Source organism: Lepisma saccharinum, chromosome 2 (assembly GCF_977018435.1).
Source record: "Lepisma saccharinum chromosome 2, izLepSacc3.1, whole genome shotgun sequence".
NCBI lineage: Eukaryota > Metazoa > Arthropoda > Insecta > Zygentoma > Lepismatidae > Lepisma > Lepisma saccharinum.
Window position 1 is genome coordinate 27,315,411 of NC_139230.1, and position 20,065 is coordinate 27,335,475.

A 20,065-nucleotide genomic window follows, 5' to 3' on the forward strand; every position below is an offset into this window, starting at 1 on the left:
TATGCTTCACGATGCTGTTAGCAGGTGGCTTCATTCCCAGGCGGCAGATTTTTTTGCAGAAGGAATTTCAAACCTTGTAAAACGTTATGACCAGAGTTAGGATTTTTAGGTGCGCACCTTTTTTTCGTAGTGAAAGTGAGACGTCTCTGGAAGGACTCAGTGTGTGAAATGTTGCCTCAAGGTGAGAATGGAGCTAATTTTCCAGCACCTTTTTTCCCCTTTTTTGATAACCTTTCCCCTTCCCTCCCTTTTCTGGGACATTTATCTATTTTCCCCCTTTTTCGTGTTCTTAATCGCTTTTCCTCCCCTTTTTGTGTCCTTTTACTGGTGATGTTAAATATACTTCCTCAGCAAATCATTGAATTTTTATTTTCTTTTTTCGGGACACTTTTCTCTTTAAGATGTTTTCACATTGTTAACTGAAATTGAATGTATTTAAACTGTGCTTGATTGTTGCCTATTTGAAATCAACAATGGAAAGACCGCTACTGATATGCACCAAATCGCCGTTATTTTTTTTAAGATAGAAGGAAAGTGATGGAACTGTTATTCGTTGCACGGTTTGTGATACGGGAATCACATTAGATTAAAAACACCAGAGAGATCGCATCCAGCAACATATTTCCAGCTCTAAGCATCAAAAGAACAAGAATCTGCAAGGAAGTAAATCTCGGCAGCCTCTCTTACGCAATGCATTTGAGTAGTGTGCTTCCAAGAACCAAAATTTAAAGGAATTTATACGACGCACGCTTTTAGAAGCGATATCGGGCGGGGCCACGCAGAGGGTGTGCGTGGCGATCAGCCAATAGCAGGAGTGCAACGTTGTACAGTTAGGAGACTGCGGCGCGGAAGTTAAAAGCCGTGATCTGTATTTTACTTGCGCGCAAGAAGTTTTCATAAAACTTGCAATTTTAAGGTTCATCATAAGATGGGGAAAGACATTTTGAACCTTACTGTCCAAGTCCCATGAATTTCCGTTGCCTACAGCTGGAGTTATCGTTCCTTGAAGAAACAAGGGAAACATCACCTTTCATTTCCCTCCGCCTGTTTTTTCGTTGCCACCGTGTTGACGCAGCTGAGTTGTTGTGTCTAGAGAAAACTGTGGGTGTTAAATTCGTCTCGATATAAACAATGACCCTTCATTGTTCTGGGCGTTCTCGAACATTGAAAGTCTGGGTCACTTTGAGTTCAGAGTTTTCGTAGCAGGGCCGGTGTAAAAATATTCGCTTATCGTTCACTCGTGCGCCACAAAAAAACAGTTTGTGAAAAGATTAAATACAGCCCTCTCGTGCAATAGTGTGTGTTCCGTGTGTTCTTTTTATTTTAAATAATGTTCCTCTCGAAACCTGGCACCAGTAGTACAGGTACCAAGGGTACAATAATGCATTCACAAGGGAGAAATATTCTTTTTGAAGTCTATTCGTACTTCAAGGAATTGGTGTCGGAAGAAGTGCGTGCTGAACCAGTGTTTTCACATAGTAGAGAACTTACGGCTAAAGCGTGTGGTGTAAGTGTCCATACTGTGTCGCGTATTGTACAACAGGATAAAACATCTACCACATAAATCGGTGAACCCTATTTAAATCTCCTGGGAAACATGCCAGAAAACAAAAGTGTTACTAGCTTAGATGATTGTGCGTCATGAGGGAAAGAATTAATTACACTGGTTCCTCTACTTCTATGGGGTTAAAACTAAAACTGTTGGGCTTTAAATATAAAAAAACCCAACGATGGGCATACATTTCTGTTAGAAGGGGGTGATATAGTTGCCGCGAGAATTACATTTTTGAGAACAATGCACAACTTGAGAGCGGCTGGTGATAATCTTCGCACGTCGAAAAGCTTCAGGAAGGATTTTCACAATGAAGTGGCCCGAGACAGCATTGTGCAAAATCTAATCATTAACTTCCAGGAGAGTGACTCGGAAATGAGTGAAATCAGTGACACGGAGACCGAGGAAGACGACGAGAGCGGTGATGATGACCTGGCAGTTCCTCTACAATAAATACCTTCAAGCTTCTTTCAGGTATGGGTTTCTCGTATATGCTACAGTGATATGATATTATAATCCTGTGTAGAAATATTCTCTATATTATTTCACTGTACTTATAGTCATATATACTGTGCATGCATTATCAAAATAATGGATACATCGCGCATTTTCTGTCCTTCCCTTGCGTTAGCAGTTAGTTTGGCAACAGTGCAGTAGCACTGGCTGGGTATTGGCCGAACTCATGTTCCTTCTAAAAGCGTACGCCGTATAATGTTGACTTGTGTGCATCTTTTACACAGGCGGGGATTCCACTCAACAAGGTGAACCATCCGGCCTTGAAAGGGTTCCTTGAAAAGTACACACGGTTGTGAGTGCCCGATGAGAGTACGTTAAGGAAAAACTATATTTAACCTGTGTATGAAGAAACTGTTCGTAAAATTATGGTGAAAGTGTCAGATTGCGATATAGGTGTCATTCTGGATGAGACAGACTCAATGTTTTGAACATTTTGGTTTCCTCTGACAGGTGAGGAAGTTAAGCCCATGTTAATAAACATGTAAGAGTTGCAGAAAACCAATGCCAGTACAGTGATGCAGTCATTTATGGATTTCTGTCAAAAACTGTGGCCTGGTGGAATTCAGTTCGAAAAAGTTGTTGTTGTAGTTACTGACCAGGCTCCCTACATTCTTTCGGCATTTAACTAATTGAAGCCGTTGTTCCCTAAGTTAAAGCATGTAACCTGTTTGGCTCATGCCTTCACAGGGTTTCTGAATCTATTAGGAACGAATACAACATTGTAAATGAGTTCATATCTGATCTGAAAAAAATACTCCTTAAGGACCCGAGTCACATTTTTGCCTACAGAGAAACTACCTGCCTGCCCCTGCCACATTTCCCCATCATTACTCTCTGGGATCATGGATTGAGTGTGCTGCATTTCTGTCTGAAAATTTTGAAAAAATTAAGGAGTTTGTGCTTTCCCTGGATTTAACCGACGCAGGTGCAATTTCCAAGACACAGCAACTTCTCCTCCCAGACAAGATAGATCATTTGCAAAAAGAATTATTTTGTGTACATTCCTACATGTGCCTGTCGACAGCCATCAAAGCTTAGAAGAACAAGGCATCCAAAAGGAAAAACAATTGGATATCTTTACTACATTTACTACTGTGAGGGGCAGTTAGATGGTTTTGCCAGAGACAAACTTGAGGCTAGTCTTGACAAGAATCCAGATGTTGTTGAATTTGCCACTTGCACAGAGTTGCCATTCCGAGTGAATACTAAATTTGCCCCACTTGTTTCTGTGGATGTAGAGAGAAGCTTCAGCTTATATAAATATATTTTATCTCCGAAAAGAAACAAACTCACTTTTAAAAATTTGGAAATGCTTAATGTTGTAAGGTACAACAGCTTTGTGTTTTTCCCTGACTGGTGAATAACTGTAACACAACCTATGTGTGTGATGTGTACACAGCTTCGAGTGAATAGCTTAGACTAATAAAATATGAGGGAAAGTTTTAGTAAGTAGTATAATTATCAGCATCTTTTTTTTCCCCAATCAGCACCTTTTTTGCCCCTTTTTGGGTCTTATTTTAGCACCTTTTCCCTTCCTTTTTCCCAATGAAATTTTCCCCTAAAAATCCTAACTCTGGTTATGACAAGTGCCTCAATTTGAATGGTGATTATGTTGAAAAGTAATGTCATGTTCTAAGTTTCAAATGTATATAATACAAGTTCTGTATCTACGAATGTATGTCATTGATAACCAAACGGAGGTTTTTTTCCGAATTGCCCTCGTATACATTCCTGCAAGTTACAATGTAAGTTGCAGGATCTGGTACCGGGATTGTTCGGTAGTCCAGAACAAACCAAGTTTACTAAGTTTGTTAATATGCTACTTGTTTTGTGGTTGATTTCTTATGTCACTCTCATCTTCATGGATTGAAGTCCCCAAGTAATTACATGATTGTTGATGAAGATAAGTGCTTTGGTAGCTCTCGAAAGCTCCATAGCCTATCGCTAAGTGACCTGGTTGATATATTGAGAGAATCCTTGTATCGAAATTGAATTTACGTTGTATTTATATAGGCAGAAAAATCTCCCATTTTTATGGATCACAATTTACGATGCAGACATATAGTGGTTCGGATCCCACATTAAACTGTAGGTGCGGTCCCAATTCGCCTTACTGTGCATGAAGTAGACTTAATATACCAACTCAAGCAATCAATCAATCACAATTTACGAAGCGCTACTGCATTATAACTATTGAACACACAAAACGGTTTTCATGAAATTTAATGGAAGATATTTCTCCTGTATGAACTGTATACCATTCTTTTTTCACGTGATGAACTGAATGTAACTCATTTTCTGCCATAAACCTACCCAGTTTCTACATATTATTTCACCTTTAATATCTAATTTCTCTAGAAAGTGATCGTCCCACCGAGTTGTTTTGGTTTCGTTAGTCCGTAACGAACTGCATAATACAATATTAAAGTTCTCATATTTGTCTTCACCGCTACTGTGTAATTCTAATTTCTTTAAGCAAAATGTAAGCAAAAACTTAAATGCTGTATTCAGAGACAGACACCTGAACTTCAAAACAAGTTAACAGACAAAAGCTGATGACTAGTGGTTGTCGTCCCAGCAGACTCATAACCAGCGTAAAGTGTACGAAGTCCAGATTAAAGGTGCACAGAATGAATCAAAAATACATTTTTCACAAAACTTTACATCGTAAACAAAAATGCTATTATCTGAAACATTGTGAGAAATGCGAATATCACGTAAACAAATATTTTCGGCAGATTGGTTAAGTGACCAGATAATACATGGATTAAGTTAAAAAAACATATGACATTGTTAAGAATGCATATTTCTTTGCTTGCCTATCGAGGAAGGAGTTGAAGCTTTTTAGCCTCTTTCATTGAATATTTACGCGTATTGTATGTAATTAATATCGATTAACGCATATCTGACAAATATTTAATGTTTGTGTATTAAAATGATCCATGATAAAATGCAAAATTTCCGTAATGTTCATAATGCTGACGTAGTAGATTGGCATAGGCGCGAAACTAAAAACTGCAGTCACATTTTGCCACTATAACAATTTCGAACATTTTGAAGAAAAAATATTTTTATTCTATTTCATTTGAGAATGGGTAAGAGAACAATACTTCAGTGAACGAAATGGGAATGCTACATGAAGAAATACATAAACGAAGTCTTAAATTTTCGTAAGAACTAAATGACACCATTACTCTTCACAATTACCAGTGAGATCTTAATAATCTAGCACAAGCACCGAACGTTATATCTCAGCGAGCAGTCAAAGGAAATATTTATACTCTGCGAATATATATTTCTCTGTTAATTTCTGCTGAATTATTAGTACATTTCTGAATTCAGAGTAAATCGGTGAAACTGTCTTCATCATTATCTTGTAACATCAGAATTAATCTCTAAGACTGAGTTATATACTATTACATTATACTTTCAAGACAAGTAAAGAGAAGGTAAAAAATTACATTAAAAATGTTTACTTCTACAACTGCAAAAAGTATAGAATGTTAATACTAGCCCGGACCTTTAGGTGCTGCACCTACAAAAAAAATAATGTTGAGCGCTTCCATATATGGAATCTCGCATCTTATATATCGCCACATAAACCCATTCTGTGGTACATTATTGTCCCTAATTTGCACTTAAAACACTCCTCTGCACCTAAACATGAATTTTGCACCTAATTCCTTAAAACATGGAATGAGGCTAAGAAAAGAAAGAAAACACCAGAAGAATAAAGAAGTGAAAAAATCATTGGTGCCTGTTCAAAAATGCAGAGGATGTGCATTTCAACGTTCATACACAGTGGTATACTCCTACATGCCTTTCGTAATCAGAAACCTGTGTCAGGGATGAGTGAAGGTAAAGACTCGAGTATTCTCTACTGGTGAGTGTATATGCAATCAAAGTATATCTTCCATTTTTCACAATACTTTCCTTGTAATGTTTAAAATGAAAAATTATGTGATGCACATGAATGTACTTAAGGTTTTCTTGATTTTTTTGCATTTAAAGATCCGGGCTCTAGTTATTACATAACAATTACTTTCATGAAAATGCATGCGATATATCTTACCTTCTACGGTGAGATATGCTTCTTGGGAACGACGGGATCCAGCTGAATACCTGGCTACACACCAGTACTGACCTTCATCTTCCTTCTCCACACGTGTGAAGATCAGGTGACCCCCCTCCCCTACGTGATAGTTGTAGCCGGTTCGGAGTAACTTTCCCACCTTCCGGGAATGCCATACCACTCGGGGCTTAGGGTCTCCTGTCACCTCACAAGTGAATCTGGCAGACCCCCCAACGACTGCCGTCACGTTCGAGGGGTGGACCGCGATCTGGGGGGCTGAAAGAACAGAAAAAAAGAACCAAGTCACCAACCACTAACGACCACCACCAAAAACACAACACACAGATGTGCCGGTGTCAGATGATTTACTACTTATGAAGGAACGTGCAAGAGGAAAATCTGCACAGTGAAAAAGTTATATTTTCTTTCACAGGAGAAAGTTATTCGAAAAATACCAAGGAAAAGTGGAAGGAGAGAAGTGAAATGAAAATAATAAAACATGCTAACAGGAATGATATTATACAGAAGAACAAAAAATGATGATAGAGGAAAAACAGAGGAACTTCAAAATATCCAAATATTGAACAATTAAAGATGTTAAATATCAGAACTACAAATATATATTATATATCCATGCATTACGACAAAACCATTATTTTACCACTACGAACTATCTTTGAACGTCATAATAGAATTTACACCACTACTCAATGTTTATGATGAAGTATACTCTAGTTTCTAAATTAAGAATTCGAAGTAATACAGCATGTTATACGACAAAACATAAACAATTAAAAGTATACTTAATATAAGCTTGTTCATGTCAACTTTTATCTTGTATTCACACAAGCTTTAACTATACTGTTTTAAACATATCGAGGATAAACAATAGCTGAATATTTGTAAGCCAGCTTTCAATTTGTTGAATAACAACGGCTCTGGTGGGGCATACTAAGGGAACTTTAATTTAAAGGAAAACACGGCAACATTTCCGTCAGCATTGAACTGCCTAGGTTTTACATCATGAGCTGATGTACCTTCTATATTTTGCCATCAATTCCTGCATTTGACTTGGAGAGGAGGGGGGGAGTCAAAATGGGATTATGACCACCATTAACGCCTCCTGGTGCGCAACTCTTCGCCAGGGAATCGAACATAATAGCTAGTTAATATTTTGTATTAATTATCTCTACATCCCTCTTCAAGAACAAGACGGGGTGTAAGGGGTGACCTTCCACGTAGTACACCCAAATGTCAACCTCACTCACGTTAGTGCACCCTGCACTGAAGACTAACGAGGCTCTGGCGACTGGCCCCATGGCCAGTATAATTTTGTTTGTATTGTCCTGTTCTTTTGTCCTTATGTGTGCTGAGTGCCCCTTTACAGCCTCAGCTTTTAACAGAAGTCAGAACATTTTTTTTTTTTTTTTAGTTACGCAACGTTAGAGTTGTTATTTGTAATGGTAAGGGGTTGGCCCCCGTATAATGTGACGGGAGCAAAATAGCCTAAGTGCTGACGCTCCCAAAAATTTTAAATTCAACTCAACTCAACTCAAGAACAAGACACACATAGAAGAGTTGTAAGAATGCAGTTTCATTTACAGCAGAATCAGGAAATAACAAGGAAATGATACAAGTGTGTTGTTTATGAGGCTGAAGAAAGCACTCACTACCCTCCTCTTAATATGTTTCAAAATAATAAATTCTAATTCGGTTGATTCCTTCATTTGAACTATAAACGTGCTATTAATAAATGTTAATGTTATTATAAAATGAGGTACTTAAGCTTTCCCATAAAGAAGAAAAGCGGGAGAACCTACGTGCACATGTATCTATGAAATAACATGAACGTGTAATTAAAATTATATTTAAAAGCGTACAAATATATCAATATCATTTTTAAAAATACATATCATCGGTCACTCACATCTTATATCAGTTATTATGACTTTAAAAAGTGTAGAACTCAGGGACTGTTCTGGTACTCTACGATGCATGATCTTGAAATACCGAAATTAAGAAAGCAGCAAGAGACATATCAACATTTACCAAAAAGGAGGATTTATGTGCAGCAAGCTTACGATAGTACCCATAGCACCCTGCGTATTCCTCTTGGCAGATAGATATTGTGTTTCATATTGTAACGTTTGTTCAATTCGTAAAGGGCAATGTTATAATTTTAAAAAACAACCTGGTTTTATGTTCCTGAAAGGCAAGAGCTTCCGACTTTTCTTGAAGATGACACATTATTTAAACACGAATTATGAGACCTCCCACCGCAAATGGCTGAAATCTCCGAGGCAGAGGAAAATTGTTTTTAGAACTGCAGTTTGCTTCCGAATCCAAAATTTCTTTCAAGGAAAAAAATTCACAAAACAAGATTCCTGAAAAAAATAAAGTAAAGCTCTTAGGGAAATTCTAAAGGAAATAAGTTATTTGAAATGTTCGCGAAGCTTGATAACTTCAGCTAGACTCAAAAGTTCAGTGGAAATATCGAGCCTTGAAGTGAAGTAATTTCAAGAACTCATTACAAATTTCAATTTCCTAGGAATAAACTAAGAAATTGCCTCACAGGATATTTACCGACAAAGCCGAATATTGATTCTCTGTGCACACCAATGATTTCAGATTAGGAAAACTTATTTTACAAGTAGGGATGCGCATGTAACGTTTGGCATGCAATCTTTAAATGGACGGTCAGATATGACTCATCAAAACACTAGACAATAATAGTGTGTTTATGTATTGACTGGGCGAGGTTCACCATGTGTTATTAACCCACGCATATTATCCTGTTCTGTACAACAAAATATCTGAAATGTACGAGTACTTCTCAGAGCAGGAGGAACATCTACGATGGCGTAGTGATAACGTCGTTGCCTTGTAATTAAGGGGTCCCGGGTTCGATACCCTATGGATGCATATTGCAGTGGCTGGGATCTCTTTGAACTGTAGGTCCAGTCCCGATTAGCCTATTTGTGTATAAAGTGGACTTAAAACAACAATTCAAACAGACGAAAATTTCTCAGCACTACAGCTTACTAAATAAATGGAGAAAATATGCTGTGTATTGTAAATAATACCTTATGATGAAGAACACAGAATAAAACGTCTCAAGTACTTAGTTCGTGGAAGCGTTAAATTGAGAAATGTGAGATCTAGGAACAGAGTGGGGGGAGGGCAATCTACACTAATACAAGGGAAAGAAGGTCTGGTATTGGCGCTGGAGATATTAGATTCCTACGAAGGAATGATAATGGCGGAGAGAACCGTTACAGAGGACGATGATGTCTCCATCGAATAAAACTCCATAGCGATAGCAGCAGCAAAATCTCACCGAATAGAATTCTCCGGATAATATCGAAAGCAGGAATGTGAACACAAACCGAAATGAATAGCCTGGTTGGTCACAGAGCAATTCCACAGAAGATGAATTCGAGGAACTCGGAGAAGAATAGATCAAATTGCTAGGAGCTTGAATATCTTATTTTCTCCCTTTATAAGTGAAGGTCAGATATTGCATTCGTAAAAATTTGAACAAAGAAACGATAGTGTGGACCAAAAAAAGTTTGGCCAAGTTTATCTTGTCATTTCTTATGCTCACATAAACAGGATCCAAGTTTGTAGTACAGTCCGAAATACTGTGCAATGTACGTCCACCGCGTAATGAATCCGGGTTGATTTAGACACTACGTCATTGGTGAGATCTCGTTTATATAATAGATAATATACAATAGACATACAATGAAACATCAAGAAAAAGATTCTGAAACTTGAGTTTTTTCATCTCTCTCTTAGTTTTTTTTATGGAAACCACATTTTATTTTTAGCTCATTTGATAGTACGGAAAAATTCATTAAGAATGGCGTTTGTTACATTGTAATACGTCAAATAGTTCTCAAGTAATTGTAACCTGAAGTTGACGCTTGAAACAAACATTCTCACAAGTTGAGTCGCTTGTCGTAACATGCATATCCCCCTTTTGACGCCATTCATGTATCGTAATAAATATGTTACTCCTCTAAATACTATGCGTTGTGCTTTGGAAAGTTGTTAAGTTCCAACAACTGCGGGTTACAATAAAATGTGTATTACACAAAAAAACTAAGTTTGTGTTGAAAATCGTACTTCTTTACGTAGTTGAACGTATTGTGTCCGCTAATTTCATGAGACCCTCTCATACATTTATATCTGCGAAAGCAGTTTTTCAATATTTATTGTTGTTCATGAAATATTTCCGGTGGTAATTTTAGGTGACTCACCCGGTATATTCTAGAAACTTCGACTAGCTGACTATCGCTTGTTTCGTCATCAGAAACTGGCTATAAAAATATGAAAATTTTTGTAGTGCTGAGAACAGAGTTTCACCAATTCTACGATTTGTTTTCACAGGTTCATATTTTAAACGAGATGTGATAATTGATAAACTATCTATGTGTGGAACAAAATATATCCGTAGCTCCTTGAAATGCCCTGGTATATAGATAGCCGTTTCTGTCTGATTCATAGAGTCGTTAAGTCTGAGTAACCCCTCAAAACAATAGATAGATGTTTTGTTCAATGTCAATACACGTATGAATGACACTAAATTGGCATTTCGTATAACAACACTTCATTCAAAACGATAATATATTGAAAGTTTCTGACCAGAAATCTCGTTAATGGGAAACTGTTTCAATGTACGTTTGATTTGATTTGATTTGATTTAGTTTATTTTACTTCGCGTTTTGTGCCTCTTGGCTAATTTGCGAAGATGGGGATGAGTGATGAAATGATGAAATTGATGAATGGACATTCACAAACAACCAAGCCCGACCGGGATTCGAACCCGGGACCCTTGGCGTTGCAGCGCGATGTGCTAACCACTCGGCCACAGGGTCGGGCATTTCAATGTACGTGTCCACAAACACAAGAGGTACGCTCAGCACGGTATAGTCAGTGCTGGACTCGTAGAAAAGCAGAAGGGGTTTCAAAACTTGGTTTTCTTCCGCATGTTGATGTATATTTTTTAAAAAAACTTTAATTCTTTCGTTGTAACAACAATAGCGTTATTTAAGATTTATGTACTAAAAACTGCAATCCATTTTCCCCTTTAAATACAATATTGTGCAAGTATAACCTTCATTTTTCAATCTTCCAATATGTATTTCCAATTTTTCATGCATATTTGATATGTTGTGCTTTTTTTTACTTTTCATTTTGAGTTTGATTTTGTAAATCAAGAAAATAGTGAGAAAAAAACGACAATAAACATATTCTCCTAGTTGGTAAAACTTTCTTTCCACGATTGGGATAGAATTTAAAAAATATAGTCAGGAAAGACTTCAGAGGAAGAAATTTCCAATTCTTATATTTTATGTTTGTCTTCTTTGCCGAATGGGCTGTGCATTTTCATAGCTGAAAATCAGCACTACCACCGAAGCAATCAACCTTCCTTCTGACAACCAGCTCTCCCACGGTTTGCTTTTAGAAGACCGTGTGGTGAGATCACATCCCATCGAGATCGCGTTTCATCATCTTTATCTTCACCCAGGCATCCTTCCCTTTTGTTCTCCCTCCCTTACCTTTCCAGGATTTAAGCCGACTTGGGACTCCCTTTACAGGTCACACGTCGTGACAGTTTCCAGTGTTTGGTGAGTGCCGACGCTGTTATGATTCATCACCATTGCAACCATACTCCCATCAGGATGACGTCATCGGACGAGTGCTTCGTTACTGCTTGAACGAGGAACTTACCTCATGTGTCTTACCAGTATCTATATATAATTCAGGATTGTTAACATAAATTGCATATCTACCCTCCTATTTTATACCAAAATGTATTTCTTGGTAAACATTTGTATACATCTATCTATACCTGGTATCAAATCCGGGTGTGAAGCATAAAAAGCATCCCTCTAAGCAGACTTACAGACAAATCGCTGCTTCAAAGAGCATTTAGGAAAAGATAAACTAATTTTAAAACGAAGAAGCTTGTATCAATTGTTTCCTTTCACCTTTTGATATGTACGAGAATCTGGTTTATTACTTAATTGATTAATTTCATTTTACTTTGCTTTTCTGCCACTTTTGGTTAATCGCGAAGATAAGGACGAATGGTGAAAAAATTAGATCGATGAAGGATCAATCACAAACATATACGGACGACACCCCAGAGCGGTTTATACTGGCTGCAAGTCCACACGCCAGAGCCTCGCTATTCTGCAAAATGCAATCCAAGGTTTACTACGTAGAAGGGATATTACCATTTGGGTATCTTGATAAAGGGTCACGCCTTAAATCCCATATGGAAATCTAAAGAAGTTATATGTAGAATATATTATCTTTAACCCATTTCGATATCGCTCTTAATATCTTTACCCTTTGTATTATATTTGGAAGGTTTCTTCTGCAACTTAGGGAAATACACTTTGATATGCTCATGTTCTTCCTTTCTTCAATTGTTATTATTTTCATATTATCTATACTGGGTTCCAGGAGTCTGTGGAGCAACGCCGCGCATACCGGTAGAGAAGGAGAGAAAGTGAGTGAGCGGAGTGAAGCAGTACGTGCTGCTGGTAACCGCGTTGCCTCCTCCACGTAATCTCCTTCTCTCTTGCGCGTTCATTGGTCGATCCCTCTGGAGTCGGTACTTGCGCAGAGAGTTTGTTTCGCTAGCTTGCTCCACAGACTCCTGGGACGGAGTATAGTTATTTTTCGTAAATAACATACATCTACCGATAGTTTAATAATTATCGTAGAAAATACATTGAAGTGGCGATTGAGTACATCGTCGAACACTCAATCGAGGTCCTTTTGTGCATATATTGTGGGCATATTATCAAGCAACTGTACCACCATATTGTTTGGGGGGGGGGGGGGGCGGAGCTCCGTTGGTTTGTGTACGCTTGGCTATAAAACCGAGAACCTGGCTTGCTCTCAAAATTAACTTTATTAACTTTTCCGGAGTTCAAAATTTCATCATTTTTTTTAGAAGTTACTGTAGTAGAAATGTATTTTATTGACATCCGAGCTTTGAGCATATTTTGCTTACTCTCCGTTTCTCGTTCATTATTAATATTTATTTGTTATTTCATACTGACTTTCATTTGTGTATTATTCCGAATAAAACCAGCCGTGTGGCTCATATATAGGGAAAAAATATCGTGCTCCTATAAAATATAATAATTATTACCCTTTTGCTAATACTGAAAGAGTTGCATAAATTACCCTAGGTACGTGTTTGCTTACGTGTGAGCGTGTTTTGTTTTGTGCACGCACGTGTGAGCATAATCTGCGAGTAGTTGACAGGTTCCTGTGTATCGCGTGCGTAGCCACGAAACGAGATGGAAGATAAGTGCACTGAAAGATTGAGTGAACATAATAAACGTTTTACCCTTTAATTTCAAGAGGATGCGTGGGAAAGATGTAATTATTCGAGCTTACTTGTAGTAATTTCCTCGCACACGAGAATGAAGGGGATGGAGGACTGTTGAAACTTTTAATATTACTTGTTATTTTCCACGTAGAGCCCAAGCCACCTCGGTGGCCAAGCGCGTTCCGTGGTCTGTTCACGATCTCGCCACCGAAGGTTCCAGGTTTTAGTCTTAACGTGGGCATAAGCCACTTGTGCGTGTCCTCTCATCAATTTCGTACATCGTTCGTCCGTGCCAACTTAATTAACCTCAAAAGCGGAAGAGCGACGCAATACAGATGCATTAGAAAAAAATATTAACGACCTAGATCAAACTCATCGTGAAATCCAGGGATGCTGCTCTACAGGAACACAATGATACGTCTTTCTCTTATTGTTCACATTTCGAGTTGCTTCACAAGAAAGAATTTAGAAGCTTGGGATTATTGTAAGATTTCCCTCTGCTGTTTTGTGATACCAATATGATGTACAAGGATTTACAATAAGGGTTTTGGTGTTAAAAATTTCCATAATTTTATAGTGTCTAATTTGTTGTATACACTTTTAAGTCTTGCTAAAAAAAAAGAAGTATAAAACCAATTCTTCCCCAACGAATACGTTATGTCAATTTCAGTTTTCAGATTTTCACCGACCGCTTTTCTTGGTATCATGAAACAATACTTAAAGTTTAGTCCTCCACAACGCCGTTCTGGCTCCGTTAAGAAATGCTATCTATCTACATTAGTGCCAACTGCTATCATTATTAAATAATGATAGCTGAAATGCCAGTGCGACATGGTTACAAGCTAGTTTCTTAATGAATTAATACTCTCCTTACATTAAGTTACTGAGCAGCATTTGTGAACAGTATGGAAAGAAAAGCTTCATTCTTGCCAAAATTTCTGTAATTTTGCCAATGCTCATTGTTCGAGTAGAAAAAAATACAAGATACTGGTACAATTAATATTACACTCATCGAGTTGAATGAGGATTTCACAAGGGTTGACAAGAAGGGAACGTTTCCCACAGGCACGCATTTTGGGATTAACATTCCATGACGTAAGGCCTGTACTATTACAGTGAACACTGTCATCACCAGTGCCTTACAAGTGTCTCCGATGTTCTCAAACAGCAATCAACATCTCAATAATTGAAGGTGGGAGAGTAAAGAAAGGCAAAGACCTACCCTGTCCATCAGCGTGCTATAAAGGTACAGTCACCGGCAATAAAAATGGGACACCTAGATCCTTAAACACTCCCTTTCCTGCAAGGCGTTCTGTGTGTTGCCTAACTCTACGGCGATAAGTGGATTTTAATAGCAAATTTTCAATGTCAACTTCTACCAACGCCATAGTATTTAGCCAATACACATACGCGAGAATTTCAGGGTTTAGATGTCCCATTTTATTGCCGGTGACTGTACATAGGAGGTGTAGAGGTAGAACACCACTGTCATAATGGAAGTGATGTGCCTAGCTTCATGTCCTGACCACCATCAGCCCCCTCCCCCCAAGGGTTGCCCCGGGTGCGTATTTCACATGTGCACATTGAAATAGAGATTGTGGGCGTGGTTTGTGTATGAATGCTCCCTATTGGCTAGCAGACTGCCTCAATGATATAGGATAGAACACTGGCATTTATTTCATTGACTTGTGCGAACACTTTCTGTAAACCACAGACTACAAGCAGAACCATCTAGTGGGAAAAATACAACGCAATCGGATAGTAATCAATACTCGAAAACCGAATAGACTTTCTTATTGGAAATAAAAGACGTAATAATTTTTAAAATGTTGCGTTCGATGAAAATTCTTATACAATTATTTAATATATTGGGTCATTTTCCGCTTTTCGTCAGATGCAAACAAGGAGCATTTTTAATTCCTACTTTAAAAAACTGTCAAAACCTTGAGTAGCGCCAAAACCTTAATTTCGACTATATAAGCGCGCTGCTATTTGTTTTATAAAAAGTTGTTACAAACCAGATATTACATACTGGAAACAACACAAGATGAAAAGAGAGGAGTTTCAAAAAAGAAAAGTAGATGGCAGCACAAGGTGAAGGAATATAAATAAATCGCTGGAGGATAAGTATGGATTTAGTGAAAGTGAACTACAATAGAAAGATGTAGAAAAGATCAAAGCAATGTATAAAAAGTAGAAAATAAATAGAAAAGGAAAATATAAGTGGTTTACATCATTGAACAAGTTCAAGCATGTAGTTAATTGTTAAGCAAGCCATATAAGTGCTCAATAAAGAAAAAAATGACCAACCAACCAGAAACTTCTCCATTACAAGCCACGCCTCCAATCTCTATTTCAATGTGCATATGTGAAATACGCGCCCCGGGTACCTATTGATGAGAGGCTAAGTGAGACCCAGGGCTGCTTATGCAGGGACGTTGATGCAAGAATTCATATCTGTTATGATATCACTCGCCATGGGAATCTGACTGGGGTCTCCCATGTGGTAGTCAGGTGTAATACAGATGCATCACTGCCAGCACAAAATAATAAAATAGTTCAAACTTGTAAGCTTTATTCCTTAAAAAGTAACACGTCACACTTTCCTACAATTTTTTCAAACGAAATATATTAAGGTTGTACTAAATACATATTAAAAATCTGTAAATTCACCGTTTTCTTCGTTGTTTATTAACTAGCCAGAAGATGATATTTCTGTGAGAAAAATTCACCATGAAAGAATAAAAAACAACACTTATGTGAGTTATTATTTATAAATATTTGTAGTTGTTTGTAAAATTATGAAACAACTATAATTGCTGTTTTTAATGCAATGTCATGGCTTACTCAAAAATACCTTAAATCTTACTTTAAACACTAAAATGTTTCTTTCCGGAGTAATCTTGATTTAAAACTAATTTCTGTGTTAACAAACGCAACAAAAAATCTATAAAGTTTTCATTTTTAAAGTTTCCATACTTCGTTTTCCCATTTGGAAAAATTTCGATCAAGAAGCAACTTTATCCCTTTAAAATATTCTTCCCACTACTGACGCTAATGAAGGAAACGCCCTCCAGCAAATGATAGATGTCACTAACTAAATACCCAAATGCTCTGTCACTTGTGGTTATCTCTGTAGGGCAAGTTGTGTTATTACGTGTCAAAGCTAAGCGCAAGGGTGCACGGTTTTTGATTTAACTTGGTTGTTTGCATAAGGTTTTTACCCCTCTACTCGTGGTTGGTGTCCACTGGACATCAAGACGGGATCAAAGGCACCGTGTTATACCAGAATCACATAATTACGTATTAAAGCGAGGAGAGACATATAAACAGTCGCCTCTCGCATTCGTGGTCGAATTCTCGGGATGTAGACTAGACTCATCTCAACCTCATTACCCACAAACCAACTGATGCCGCTGACCTGAGAACGTAGTTTTTCACCACTTGCAAATTAATTACAACACATTTGGTCTCTACAATTCAAATGCTGAAGAGAAACAAATTAATAACAAAAACAAATATACGGTTAACTCGGCCAACATATTATACTGTATATACAATTGAAATTACCCTTATGAAACCATTATTAACATTCATGTTGTTTCTTACGATTACATGCAAACATGTGCCCATGAGCAGACTTATAAAAAAAAAGGAACTTCTAATGTTGCTAACCTAGATAATTTGACAATAATAACTCTTTTTTTATTTATTTTACCGACATAATCACTGTGACCACATCAACTTGTTGGCCACAAGAAACATAAATCTCGACATGATAGCAATCACAAAACTTTACTTTCTCTCTCTCAATTTCAGCATTTTGACAACAAAACTTGGAATAGCATGTAGTGAATCTGAATGAATGAATGAAGAATTAATAACGAAGTTAGATACTTTACGTCACCTTTTTCGCTTTACAGTTTCAATCGCGATTATGAACGTGAATATAATGAAATAAATAAGGCAATAACTGCACATAAAAAAATCCATGCATAATTCGGAATTCAAATCCAAGAACACATCAGCTTTGTAGTGTGTCATAATAAGAGTCATACCACACAGGTGTTGTGCTTAGCTAAAAATAACTAGCACATATTAATTAACACCGATAACTTTTGCTGAAAATACTAGTGCATGAAATTTGCACATAATTTCGATAAATGATATTTTCACATGCATGAACGAACAGGATATACATAAAGATGCATCCACATAAAACAAAATTGGAAAAACGGAAAGATATTCTATCTTTGCATGTAGTTTATACAATCAGTCTGGTATGATTTTTCAAATATAATATTGTAATCCAAACTCAACTGAGATAAACAGAGAAATGCGGCTTGAAAGCCATTAAAGAACCCATATCAAGTATTGTTGTCATGGTGAAAAATCATTTAATGGACAGAGTGTAGAACAGACATTCACAAGTAGCGAGATGCTGCCGTTAATGATCAGAAATAAGTAATTGGTTTTCAACTCGAAAACATTTTTCTCTGAAGTAGTTATAAATGTACAATGTAAATGATAAAAAGAGAGTTCATTTGGCACGAGATATTAAATATATAACAATTGCCCATTTCTATCGTAGAAAACCATGAAAAATCCACATACAAGATACGTACGTTACAAATGAAAAGACGGCCTTCTAAACAACTTTCCCCTGCTGTGTCCCTATCTATATATTCGACTTTTAAAAGAAGCAGATGGCTCGATAATAATTTTATCACATCTAATCGAAAATCACATCAAGAAAATAATTTTTAAGACTTTATTGACTTCACGGGCACACTTGTGACTAAAATCAAGGCATCTTTCTTGTAACTGATCATTGTCTTGAAATAACCAATAGAAATAGATTTCAGGAGTGGTTTAATTATCAGAAAACGAAATTTTGAAAATGTAAGCTAAATACGAGTAAACGGTGAATAAATGCTGCCTCGGTGGCTTAGGTAGTTGTTGAATGCTCGATTCACGATCTTCTCAACGAAGGTTCCCGGTTCAAGTCCCATCAAAACATTGGGATTTATTTATACAAGCTCTTTAGACACTTTTGTCCAGTCATCACTCTCATCGTCGCTACAACCTAAAAAAAAGCTACATGAAAATAAAATGGAAATCAATGAGAATAATAAGTATTGTCTTGCACTATTAATTAGAAAATATATTTTCCCATGTTTGAGTATGTGATGAACAAAATTCTAGATTCTAGACTGAGTTACTCAAGGCAGGCAACTCCTTGCACAATGAAATTACAATATATCCGTCGTGTTTCATTACTATGCCCTTAAGTATTGTTGATGTGTTAGCACAGAAAATGGATTGCGATGAACTGCTATTATGAGAGTGAAAACCTCAAGCTATATATGCTGAAGTTACAACCTTGGGTGCGAAATACGTGGGTTGTAAATAAAGTAGTGTCAACACTGTCAGGAAAAGGTGATAACAGCGTGCATGTGCTATCAGGCAGTGAGCAATGTCAGTTTGGGCCCATGTAGATGTGTGGAGTGCCAAAAGTGGTCGGTGCAGAGTGTGCTGTGTTGTATGTACGACGTTGAAATGAACACCATTTCCTGTACTGCTCTAGAACATGTTTACAAAGGTAGAACATTGATTGTGGATCAAAATCCAGGTTGCCTGTGGAATAAAATGCACGACAATGTCAGAAAGACTTGCATGAAGCCTGTAGCAACAATACTTAGCCGTATCTGATGGTTGCATAATGCGGAAGTGCATTTCTTTAGGAGGTTGCGATGCGTCCGTGAGAACAATCTCAACATGAGGAAAATTGCATCATGTTGGGTTCCCGATATTGTCACCATTGTGCAACCATCAGGTAAGGCTAGTTAATGTTGCTTCAGGCTTCACATTCTTGTGCAGTTTTGCCATGACAAAACCTGGATTTTGATCCACAATCACTGTTCTACCTTTGTAAACATGTTTTAGAGCAGTACAGAAAATGGTGTTCCTTTCAACCTCCTACATACACAACAGCACTCGCTGCACTGACTACTTTTGACACTCCACACAACAGCATGGCTCCACACCGACATTGCTCACTGCCTGATAGCACATGCACGATGTCATTACTTTTTCCTGACAGTGTTGCCACTACTTTCTTTACAACCCACGTAACAGTTATTCTTCACATTTGTCGGCATCAAGTCATGGACTTTACAAGAGGAGTTAAAAAATTGGAGAGGAGAGAGTGTGTAATATTAAGGTTGAGATATCTTCATATTAGGAGTTAGTACGAATTCATCCGGTTGGGCAATCACTGAAACAAAAGCTTTGAAGCAATCGAAATCCATTGGAAGACCAGAATTGTCAGTTAGTGATATCGGACTATTTGGAAAATACGGCCATGGTTACCACTTCTGTTATTGGTAACCGAAGTATCCAAGGAAACGCTAATATTCTTCAAGCAGAATTTTCCCATTAAATGTCAACCGAGATAGAAGGCAGATCCTTCACCACCCTTTATCAATTCAACAATGATCACAATTAGAGCACATCACCCTTTTCATTGTTTGTGTTAATACAATATTCCTGCCGTCCAGGGATGTGA

The 20,065-nt window shown here is 37.4% G+C and overlaps 1 protein-coding gene across 2 annotated transcripts in view; it reads right to left on the reverse strand.

Annotated features, from left to right (window-relative positions):
* Positions 1-20,065, reverse strand: part of LOC145983967 (tyrosine-protein kinase transmembrane receptor Ror2-like) — a 607,910-nt gene that overhangs the window by 340,026 nt on the left and 247,819 nt on the right. Inside the window, exon 3 of one of the 2 annotated variants that reach the window (XM_083117191.1) lies at positions 6,141-6,416. The exons of the other annotated variant lie outside the window; for it this stretch is intronic. Within the exon in view, the coding sequence (XP_082973317.1) occupies positions 6,141-6,416 (276 nt within the window). The remainder of the gene's footprint in view (positions 1-6,140; positions 6,417-20,065) is intronic. 2 annotated transcript variants of the gene reach the window in all.